We start from the raw sequence: 12,646 nt of genomic DNA, 5'->3' as shown, positions 1-12,646 counted from the left end.
TAATCCCATCTTTTGGGAGAGGGGCATCAAGGGAAAAAATTACCCCAAAACCAGCACACACAGCATCCCAAGAAAGCAGCTTTTCCTTCTGTGTAGCAATAAGGAACAAAGACACATGGACCTGCTTCTTGCTTGCTCCAGGGGAACACTTTATTGCAAAAAACCTAATTTTTATGCTCTAAACTTAAGCAAAACAAGCCAATAAGCAAATTGGCTGCCTGCCTCTATGGTGTTGCTGTTCTTGTGTCCTTTTACCCAACCATCTTTTCTGATCTCTCAATGTCTCCCCAGCCAATCACTGCCCCCCACATGAGGTGACCGCTCACCAGTCACACAATTTGTTCTCTGCTACATGATCTATTTTTTACCTTGCTGTTAGCTGAACCTTTCCCAGAGGGCTTTCTGGTGAGCAAGAGGAAACAGAAGTGAAGAGTATTCCTTATCTCCCACATCTCCCCTTTGTTTAATCAATAAAATCACACCAAAGACAATTATGCCATATACTACTAAATGTTTAAACCATACCCTGAAGCAGAGGTCATCTACAAGATTAGAAAAACCTGAGCAGATCCTGAAACATTTTCAGATGTATTATGACTGAGCAAGGCAGAAGGGGAGTAACCCAGTAACAGCCCTTCAAAAACAGCAACATATGCCTTGACATGAACAATGTGCACATGGTATCAGTAGGGGTCATCATTCATTTGCTCTGTCCATCTTAGGGGGTAAGACATGGGCAGTGCCTTTGCCAGCCAGGACAGCACAAGGGGCTGCACACACCACAAAGGAATTCACTTCATGTTGTGACCTGTGGAGACACGAGCACAACCCCTGCCCCATGCCAAGAGATCTAAGGGTCCTTTCCCTTGTCCTGTTAACAGCTCCTTTACCTTTACCATCACCAGAGGCCTGGCATGAGCCTTTGTATTGAAAGAATATTGTCTTTCACATGTTGTTTGGCCAACCTCATCTCAATTCAGAAAAATGAGAACACACAAGGCTTTTGCTGATCCGTCATGTGGGCACCCTGACTCCCCCTTGTTTTGTTTTTCAAGCATGGTTTTCAATGTCCTGTGGGCACCATCAGTGCCCAGTGGGAGAGTAGGGATAACCTGTGCTGTGAGAGACACCCCACTGCTGTAAGAATTGGCCAGTCTGGTCAGAAGTGTAGGCAGGCCATTGTCTGTTTTAATGGTGGCCAGGGGGCCTGAAGTGGCAAAGCAGGTGAGCCAGTGCCCAGTGACATCACAGGCCTTCTCTCCAGTGGGGGCAGTTGCCATCAAGAAACGAGACTAAGAGTCAACAGATGTGTGTGTCATATTTCAAATGACCAGATTCTGGAATATGAGTGACATGAGCTGGCCAAATAGAGTTTGGAATGGCTGATCAATGGCCCCTATGAAAAAGATCCTTCAGTGAAGCTGAATCTATCTGCACAGTAGTTCCAAATTGTCCTAAAACATCCCTTCCCCATAATATACATGGTATAGCAGCAATAAATGGTGCAATCCAGGCACTTTGCCCATCAGGGCCAAGAAGAAGCCAGAGATGAGTGCTCTGTCTAGGGCACTGCATTCCTTCCATCCCGGTCAGGTTTAGGTGGGGTTAATCATGGGACAATCAGTGAGCCATTCACTGCTTGTGATGATGGAGACATCAGCTCTGGTATTGACAAGCCCTTTAAATTTTCTGCCATCTATGCTGCATACCAGGGTTGGCTGAGCTTGTCCAAAAAAGGTGTGGCTGACCTGTGCTGCCAAAGCCACCCATGCAACATTTACCCCTCCCACCAGGGGTTTTGTTGGAAAATGGAACAAGCTGTGCTGAATGCTGACCTGCAGGTATAAAGCGAGGTGGCACTGGGATCCAGAGCATAATTTGTATTTCACCCTCATAATCTGAGTCACTAACAGCAGGTAACACAAAAAGCCCCAGCTTAGTGGTGGAAGAGCATCCAATTAACAAGCCATGTTTGTTAATCCAGGGCCACTGGGACCTCAGAGCGGGGCAAGCAGTTCATCTGCAAGGTGGGCCCAGGGCTGAGACACAGCTGAGCAAGGCACTGTGTCCTTTCCCAGGGGTGATGTTTCTGTCTGGAGGCTGCAGAGGTGGACAGGAAAGCAGGGAACAAAATACAGGTTAGAGGAATCAGGTTGCTGGGCCAAAGTCCTGCTTACAATAAATTCCCTCTGACTGTTTTCATCCATCCCAGGTGGAAGCTGGCTGTTGGGTGCTGTCTGCAGGTGGGGCTAATTTTCACATTTCAATTAAAATTGGCCTGCGAATGTGCAAAATGATTGAGCACATCGTGTTAAGGCCGAGTGTGTTCGGCACTTCCAGCCAGCAGCCGGAGCCCCTGGGGCAGAGCTCCCGGCCCCGATGTCTGCCGGGGCTCGGGCAGGGCGGTGGCGCTGCTGAGGTGACACGGACACTGCGTTTGTCCCACCGGTGACTCAGATCTTCCCAGGGTCCCACCTGCGGCGGCTGCAGCGGGGCACAAACACCCGAGGGAGGCTGAGGGGATGTTGAAGAGGAAAAGCGGGCGGTGCTTTGGAGCGGATCCCAGCGCTCGGGAGCCGCTCGCGGCTCTTGTGTGACCTCTTGTGTTGGCTCGGAGGGGCCCTCAGCGCTCCCACCGTGGATCTCTCCCATTTCCCCACCCACATTTGCATCTAGGCAGTGATTACATATTAAAGAAAAAAACCCAATACGCTGCGGAAATGCACCGGTGACAGTCACAGCGACAAATCCTATTTATTCCTCTTAAATGCAATACCAAAGATTCGTTTTTTGCCGTCCAGACTTGCCATGGGTATGGCTGTGTCTTTATTTGGCTCTGGATTAATTTATTTTAAACAGCTGGGCAAGGGTGATAGCGGATTTAAAGCATCTCAAAGATTCTTAAGTTCTCACAGGTTTCATGAAAACTGGAATTGGGTAAAAGGAATTAAAAAGAAACAGCAAACCCAGCCCTAAGGGTGGGGCTGTGCCTGGCCAAGGGAACACCTCAGGACTTTTCCCAGTTTTTTTTTTTTGTTTGTTTGTGGTTTTTTTTGTTGTTTTGTTTTTTTTTGTTTGTTTTTTGTTTTTGTTTTTTTTTTGTTTTTTTTAATCATGGATTTTCTGGGATAGTTATCCATTCTGGATAATAAATCCATGAATGACCCCCGAAATGTTAAATCCGCCAAATTTACCCAGAAGTCAAAGCAGGTGGGTTAAAACAAAAGTGCTAGGACCCCAAAGTGGTAAAAGCTCTGGAAAACTGCTCCAAAATAAACCCTTGGCTCCTCATAAAGATGTGTTTGGGATGTGCCTCCTGAGCTTGGGGTGGAGAGGAGATGGTTTATTTTAAATATTTACATATTAAAGTATATTTATGCTACTAACTATGCTGCATTAATAATACCTCTTAAATTTTCTCTGAATATGTAAACGTGTACTAATAAATACCTCATTATATGTGAAAATCCGGTCCTATAAAGTAAATAAGAAATAAAACATCTCCAAAAAACATGTTCTATGTATCATCTGTTCTATACTTTATATAAAAATATAATAATAAAAAGGCTACTAAAAGCACACACAGGCAGTCAAGGAAGTCTTGTGTGTTGCTGCATTATAACAACTATATTTTGTACATAATAACATATATAGCAAATATAATCTTTGTAGCAATAAAATGTGGATACAAAAAGCTCTAAATCCATATTAATGAAGAAAATGTTATTGAGTTGGCAGTGTGAAATATAATTATTAAATGTCTCTAGTTGTGTGCATGTAATGATAAATGTGCACAAACACCTAGACAGGGTGAGTGTGTGTATTAGAAGAAACACATGCCATGTCCCATGTACCACTTATTAATCTTCATCATAATAAAATCTACTTCATATATTTTTGAAAAAATTCAAAAATATAAATCTAGCCTTTAAAACAATATGAAAATATGAATTTTAACCTTTAAATCACATCATTTTATACACGTGTCTCTGGGTAAAAATAAATCCCTTTTGTTTAAACCTGTGCTGAGTGTGCACATGGAAACCTCTGTGATAGACACGTGTGTACAGAGGGGCTGAGCACGAGAGCCACAGGAAGTGTTTCTGGGTTATTAAAACACATCTTGGTGCACAATATATACTATTTATTTATACTCAGATCTTTTCCTGTCAGTGATGACAATTTTTAGATGAATCTTCATGCAAAAAATATTAGAAACCTTATTAATTCTTTTCCATATGCTATATGGAAATAAAATTAATAAATTTCTGCCTGACTAGGAAGTGAGAGGAAGGGGAGTGCACACGTGTGTGTATATATCTATATCTATATCTATATCTATATCTATATATATATATATATATATACGTGTGTGTGCATAATATAGAATGTGTAGTAAAAACAGGCTTTTACAGTAATAAAATACATAATTTGAAATATAAAAATATTAACCTAGATTATTAAATTCTGCTAAGTATGCTGTATGAAAATATAACAGTTTATATCTGTACAACAGTATATGGACACACTACATATATATTTACAGATATATATGTAGAGTGTATATATACATGTATATAAACTCTCTCTTTCTCTCTCTCTGTATATACATACACACAGTTTATAGACTCCCAGAGCTATATGGGCACACTGCTGAGTGTGTACATATATTAGGACAACTCTTGTGTGTAATTCAGACCTAACAATAAAATATTTTTCGTGTGTATTAAAAAGTTTTATTCAAGTAGTAAATTGTGGTAGCCTAAATGAGATACAGTTATTAAACTTGTAAATATATAAAACATAGAGAGAAAGAGCTACAAGGATGTGTGTGCCCACGCTGTGTTTGTGTATTGTAGCAATTACAGTTTGTGCATAACATATATGGCAAAACCATCCTTTTTGACTATAAAATAAATATGTATTTTTAAAAAAGTTATAAAGGTTTATTAATAAAATAAGTGCTGTTAAATGTTCTCTATGAAAGTATAATTAGCCAACATATAGCTCTATGGATGCACGGAGATGAATGTGCTTGTGAAGGTACACGTATGTGTGTGGCCATTAGATCAAATACACTCTCTGTCTTCATTAAAAACTTCTGTATTAATAAAGCTATTGATATATTTATAAAGGTGTATAAAAGTAGGAAGCTAAAAGGAATTGTTATAAACATGGCATATGAAAATGAAATTTTAATTTATATATTTATAAATTTATATACACACACATATCTTTAATGCGTGTATTAAAATATATTAATTTATATTACAGCTATGTATTTAAAACTAATGAAAGCATGCACACAGAGGGGAGATTGAGTCAGTGTTTTATTAAAACATACATTTTGTGCATAATAGGTACTGTGTATTTAAAATGCAGACTTTTATAGGTAGTCTGACCTATATATCATGCTCTATACCCTGCTATAAATATACAGATACATATGTACACATGTTTAATAACCTGTATACAGGAAGGGTTAGTCCTGAATCATAGTTTTTCTCTCTCAGGCTGTATCTTTATATAAACTAGATATCTAAAAGCCTGTAGCATGTATTATCTGTCATGTGGTCCATATAAAATATTAGCTATAATGGAGAGTAAAATTAATAAGTTATGTTGCATGCTACAATAAAAAGTACTCCTTGATATGCAGCATTTGAATTTACAGTGAATTAAAACATGATCATATCTCATAATATATAAAGTGTATATCATTACTTTTTATATATTTTTGTTAAAATAGTAAATAGTACTATTAGTACTAATAGTATAGTTTGAATTATTTCATCTCATGTAAATGCACATTTGCTGTGGTTATACCCAACCCTGGTGGCAGCTGGGAAGGTTGGGGAATATTTGCCCCCCCCAGATTAGCTGGGATCCATCCCCAGGTGGGACAGACCAGAGGATGGGGGAGATAAATTCCCTCCCAAAAATCCCATGCCCTGATACACCAAAACAAGCACACAGCTGAGAGAAGAAAAATTTAAAAGTTTATTAAACATTAAGAATAACAGACAAAAAAAAAAAAGATTTGGGCTGAACAGCATACAGGATGCAAACCATTTCTTGTCATACAGATAATTTGATCTATTTGTTAAACTTGTATTTAATTCTGTCTTGTGGTGTTGCCAGAAATACGATGGTTGATCACATATAAATTTTAATATAATTTTTTTTCTTCACATAAAAAAGTCAACAAAATAAAAATAAGCTGCACATCTGTATTGTAAAATTACCTGCAAAAATAATTTTAAAGCAATAATTGGGGGTATTACAAACCCACAGAGGCAAGATATTCAAATGAGAGGGGTCTGAACTGATCCCATCCCTGGTGCTTGCTCCAGCTCCTCCCCTGCATTCTGAATTTCTTGCTTTTGTGGATTCAAGTCAGAACTTATTTCCATGGTGCTTGGCTTAGTGACTTCAGCACCACTTGAAACAGAAGAAGAAATACCCCCCCTCCTCTGCCACGGGCTTTCCACAGAGAGCCCCAAGGTGCTCAGATGCACAAATCCATCTCCAGTCCCACTGATTTCTAGAGGGCATTCTTTTGTAAAAAGAAAAAATCCACTTCTAAGGTTCAGCAAAAAATGAAAGAGAAGACAAGCATTTTACCAATGCTTATAGTGTAATAGAGGTCAGTGAATTATTTAGATAAGCTATTAATTATTCTGCAAATATATATATTTCTATTTTTATAAAATTACAATTTCTTATACCTAAAAGCTCCTTCATGAGCAACAAAGCCATCAGAGGTGTGATGAGCCCAGCTGAGCTGTCCTTGGGAACTGAAAAATGAGCTGAACTTCCATTTATTTATTTTCATTGTTATTTCAGGGAGACAACCTGGATAGTGAACTTGGGGATTTTCCAAATTTTAAGCCCACACATTCTGCCTTTTTTTTTTTTCCCCCAGGTGAGCTTTTCAGAGCAGCCAGAGTGCCTAAGTCCCACAGGAACTGGGGAGTGCCCAAGTCCCACAGACCCCTGAGAAGTCCCCAAACCAGAAGAGAGGCTGTGACAGCTGTGACATTCCCAGGGCTGGGATGGGACAATTAGGCACCAAAGTGGCTCTGGGACTGCTGGGCAAGGCAGAGCCAGGAACCTTGTGCTCCTCTGTGGCCCTGCCTCAATAAACCTGATATCCAGTCTTCAGCCACTTCCCTGCCCAAAGAAACAAAAGAATTCTCTTTTTCCTTTTCTAAGCTGCCTTCTGCATGTTACACAAAGTTTTGTGGTCACAACCTGCCCTAGCAGTGGCACCACTGACCTCACCCTGCCCTGGGGTCCCCCCAGAATTCCCCCTTGTGGGGGTGATTTGAGACTGCTGCAATTTGCTGTGCTGCTGTTGAAGGTGTGCCCACAGCAGCTCCAGTCCTGCTTCTCCCAGAGGGAAAACCAGGGGCATTCCCAAGGGGCTGCAGCAGAGACCCCAACTGTGCCTGCCAGACCCTCCTGACCCCTGCAGTGCCTTCTGCTGACCTTCAGGGAATAACTCACTGCACTTCAGACCTTCTGTAGCACATGGAAACTCGATTTGCTGCACAAATGGCCCACGGGCAAGCACTGCACCTTACAGGACACCGAGAAGCCAGGTATGGCTGTGAAAAAATACTGGAGAAATGCCATCCATGCAAGGGTGCTTTTAATGCTGACCAAAAGACTGAGTTCTTTGCAGCCATCTCCTGAAGCATGAATAATGATTTAATGGAATGAACAACGTTTTTATTTGAAAATAATGTCAGAACGCTTAGAAAACTGTGAGCAAGACGTAGCACCGTATTTTCCTCACGTTACTAACTGTATGCAGTACACAGAGCTCTGTATAGGATCTGAGCTGTTTATAACAAAAAAATTCAGCTGGAAACAGATTCTAGCAGCAGCAGATTGGAAATTAGAATGAGTGGTTTTGTATTATATATTATTTTTCTGCCATTACAAAATGTTGTAATGTCTAATCAATAGTTGACTAAAATCCATGTTGTGCTTTGTCCCTGTTAAACAGTTTCTTTATGTGTTTCTGATGAAAAATAAAAACAGTCTCTCTTTTTCAGTAATATGGAAAATCCTGAAAAGCCATATTACTTCCATAAAAATTCAATTTAAAGCACAGAACATGCCAGTGTGCCAGGCTTAAAATTACGGATTTAAAAAAAAAAGAAGAAAACGACAACCAACAAACCCCTAAGCATTTCCTTTCTATACAATAATGGAGAATATATATCTTTGCTATATATTTTAAACATGGAATAGCTTTTTCTTTTTGCTATATATATGTCTTTCAAAATACATTGTCAGTATTTGTACTTGAAAAATACTGTACAAACGAACATACTATAATTATTCTGTATAAACTTTATACATTTTATAATATCTATCCTTTTGGTCTAGAGTAAACACTTAGATTGATCGGATTAACCACAGTATATGACAACACCATCCCCCTCTGAAATACACCAGTGTCTCTTACATTCATTTTTCAGAAGTCCACTTTATATTAGAACATACATGTTCAAAAGCAGTTTAAAACAATAACGTTCAGAACCATCAGTTCATGTCACACTCAAAATAACAATCACTAAGAAAAAATGGGCTTTGCAAACCAGTGACTTCTTCTAACTGAATAAAAGTGATTTTTTTTAAAACAGCAAGATATAATCCACAGAAAATATATTACAAAACATGGGAAAAAAACAGCTGAATTTAGGTATTTATTCAACTTTTAATCACAAAATGGAGTAACTAACTGAAAACAGAAAAGCCCCTCTGATTTCAACATCAGATCTGATTTGAAGCTATTTAATTTTGTTCTCATTTTCAACTAACAATCCTGCTCCTTACACATGCGCTCCCCCACGGCAGGGACACAGCCAGCATGCTCATGGGAACGTGTCTGGGACTTTTTGGAACTCCTTGTTAAAGACATCGAGACTGCTGTTGGGTAGGGAACCATCCCACGTCCACTGGGAACATCCGGGCAGCATGCACGCAGGATTATTGCTTCAGGTACAGGCAGTGCAAGGAACACGCTCTGTGCTCTACCAACAACTCCTACCTACCTACCTGGGGTCCGTGGAGAGAAAAGGAACCTTAGTAGCTATAGAGAAGCCATTATGGGATTTATCATGAGTATAGCTAAACTCAGTCTAACAGCACTTTTTAAATCTGAAGACAATTATTACCAAAACTTAAAAATACAACAAAAGCAATCTATAAATTAATAGTTCTGCAGTGTAGTACTAAATTATTATTTGTGCACTTTATTAGCATGTTAACTTTTCTGATTAGACAGACTTAAAACGATAGCTTGTTACTCTCGAAAAAAACTGAGATCTACCTTTTTTTTCTTTTTTCTTTTTTTTTTTTTCTTTTTTTTTGTAATTTATGCTGGGATCTTCCAAGTAAATCAGGAGGATGGAACTGATTACGAGAACATAAAACCCCTACTCTGAAGCAGCACTGAAGGAAAAAAAAAAATATATATATATAATAAAAAGCTTACTATGGCGGTTCTCAACAGTCCAGGTAAAAATGTGGCACCCTTTGAAGAGGGCTGATAAAAATGGGAAGTGCCGAGATGCGCACGCACACGCACAGCCACGCACATGCACACCCACAGACACAGACCTGGGCACACACGTGTGCACACACACACGCAGGGACATGTACACGCAAACAAAAAGAAAAAAAAAAAAAAAAACAACAAAAAACCAACGTTAAGTCAGTTTTGTTTCTGCTTCTGGTAAAGTGCTGAAGACAGAAAGGTTGGTTTGGGTGTGGTGCTATCAAACAGGAAACACATTGTCCATCTAGTCAAATACCAACCCACAACAAAGAAAAAAAAAGAAAAAAAGAAAAGAAAAAAGAAAAAAACCCCAAAACACCCCACCTCCCCCACCTGGGATTTACAGGGGGCCGTGCCGAGCTTCGTACTTGGCCAGGACGTTCTTGCACTTGCCCAGCTCTTTCCGCAGGTCGGCCACCTCCTGGCGCAGGGCCGAGTTCTCCTTCTCCAGGAAGGAGGCGCGGATGGCGATCTGGTTCTCCTTCAGCCGCCGCGCATCCCGCGAGCGCTTCGCTGCCATGTTGTTCTTTCTGCGCCTGGCCCAGTATTTGTCGTCCTGCTCGTGAGACACACAGAGAGGCAAACAAAGGTGTTACATTTTGGTAGATGCAGAGCTGCCCACCGGGAGCCGCTCCCAGAGGTGCCTCTGGACCGCGGGTGGCCGCGGTGTCACCCATGGCACGGCGGGACCGGAGTTACAGCTTTGTGTGGCACAATCTGCCCTGGCAGCACATGAAGGACATGTTTCTGTCAAAATGTTTACACTAACCCCCTCATCCTCCTGACAGGGAATTCCTCCAAGGAAAAGTGAAGCAATGTTCCGGAGGTACAATCCATCTCCCATCTAGGCTGACCTAGTTAGTCATGTGCCATGAGTCACCCTGAACAGTGGCTGCAGCAGCACTCGTTACCTCTGGCCCTGCTCAGCACTGCCAGCCAACACCTGGTTCACTCTCTGTGTTGATATCACCCATTTTATCTACTGCTCTGCTCTTTTTTAATGTTCAAAGCACTCTACAGAGCCCCAAAATGTTCCTGTCTGCACCACTGTCACTACAAGAGGATTCCTTGGCACAGTGATCATGACTGTTCTGGGACCAACCACAGAGATTAGTACAATAGGCTTTGGCTATGGAAAAAAAACACATTGGACAGAAATAGGTCCACTACTCCCTGAGGTTTCATAAGCTAACACATTCCCAAAGTGTTATCCCTGAAGACTTGCCTCTAGATCACCTTACTGCACTGGTGTATCAAAGACTCAAAGTAAGGACTGAATTTCACCTGATTTTTCCACTCTTCCATTGAAGTGGCCTTCAGCAAATTGGCAGTTTTCATGTTGCTTCATAACTGAATTAAGTTCCAGAACTTTGGAACAACTCAGGAAATACAAAGCAGGTAGAATCTCTTGTGAAAAGTGAAATTCTGTCCCTGGCAGAGTATGAGTGATGCAGCCACTCAACCCTCAAACTCTGCCTTGCCAAGTCACAGAGCTCAAACTCCCTCTTTCTTCATCCTAACATGCTTCCAATTCCCCATGCAGCTCCCAAGAACCAGCACAGGGCACGAGATCCAGCTGCTCCTATGCTGCACTGAGCAAACATCCACCACTCCTGGGTTCTTCTGGCCAGCCTAATCCTGCTGCTCTGCACCTTCTGCTGCTGCACAAGGCAAAGCAGGAGCAAAACAACTGCTGGCAGGAGGGCTCTTGAACTGCTTTCTATCAGTTTGGCTCAACAAAGAGTGCAGGAATGCTGATCTGGAGCCAGCATTATCTCTAAATGGTTCTTCACCTGTACGTAGATGGGCCCCAGCAAAATCCTCCGAAAAAACAAGCGTGCAGCAAAAAGCTGTGACCCAAATCTTGTTTATAATTTCCCATCTCAATTCACTCCATAAAAATCAGCTTTAAGCAATTTATTAGTGTGCCACCTAGGCTTCATCCCTCTTTATTTTAACAAATTGCTATGGCAAATCCCTTAATCCAGGCCTGAAAGAGGTAAGGCTGGCATTTCCAAATCACATGCAGCCCAGAGACGATTGACTGGTCTAATCTGCTTACCCTCCCCCAAAACCCAGAGGCTCCACATGCCAGGGCAGGAGCAGCACTTGGGTCAAGCACTCTGAAACGAGTCAAGGGCAAGTGATGGGATGATCCCGAGGGAATGAGAGACCCTGAGCTCCTGCTTCACTCCTGTGCTGCACTGCTGGGCTCCACCTCTGGCCAACAGGACCTTTGCCAAAAGCTTGCTTTGATGAATAAGGGTACCTGGGAGACGTGACAAACTCCAGCCATTCCTGCAGCAAATACCTCTCCCTTGGGCACTGCAACCCAACAGGGCATCACAGGCAGCAGAACTTGCCCAGGTAAGCAACAATGTGCAGGCAAACCTTTGTAAAGGAAAGCTGAGTGACAGCAACCTGAACATCACTGCAATTGTGATTTCTGTGCTTTTAACTTGCACCACAGCATGCTTAGGGATAAAAATAGTTTCTTTCCCTAATGCTATCAATCTGGTGCAAACACATGGCATCTCAGGCTCTCTGCACATGCAGCCAGGGATTCCCACTGACTCCAACAGGCTCTCAGGCTGTGTCTCTTGGGGGCAGTAGCAACAACAGAATGAAATTCTGCCCTGACTGCCTCTGATAAAAGAGATTCTCTTGGAAAGCACATACCGGGAAAACAACTTTGCAAATAATATTCAGAGTGTTTGATAACCTGGATCAGTTGATCAATTTTCCTGCTATCTTCATGCACTTTGCTCTTCACATCTCAGAAGCAGTGAGTGGCACAGACTCTTTCTTCTAAAATATTGATGTCGTATTGTATTTTACATATTGTATTAAAACACACCTCTCAGCAGAAAAATTCTGTTTTCTTCTGTTTTCCTATCACTTGTCTAGATTCTTTCACCTGGATTAGTGAATATATATTAGTGAAATAGCTTTAACTATAGTGTTCTCATTCATTATTAAACACAGAACTACAGCAATTTCCGAATAAGACACAATATACTTCAGTATGTCATCAGGGTCCTCCATTCTCCTTGAAGGATTCACAGCCTGTGC

At 41.3% G+C, this 12,646-nt stretch overlaps 1 protein-coding gene across 1 annotated transcript in view; it reads right to left on the bottom strand.

Annotated features, from left to right (window-relative positions):
* Positions 1–5,977: 5,977 nt before the first annotated feature.
* Positions 5,978–12,646, bottom strand: part of HLF (HLF transcription factor, PAR bZIP family member) — a 36,719-nt gene continuing 30,050 nt past the window's right edge. Inside the window, exon 4 of the mRNA XM_054644938.2 lies at positions 5,978–10,130. Coding sequence (XP_054500913.2) covers positions 9,915–10,130 — 216 coding nt within the window. The 3' untranslated portion in view covers positions 5,978–9,914. The remainder of the gene's footprint in view (positions 10,131–12,646) is intronic.

This window comes from Agelaius phoeniceus, chromosome 19 (assembly GCF_051311805.1).
Source record: "Agelaius phoeniceus isolate bAgePho1 chromosome 19, bAgePho1.hap1, whole genome shotgun sequence".
NCBI classification, from domain to species: domain Eukaryota; kingdom Metazoa; phylum Chordata; class Aves; order Passeriformes; family Icteridae; genus Agelaius; species Agelaius phoeniceus.
This window is presented reverse-complemented; position numbering and strand designations above follow the sequence as displayed.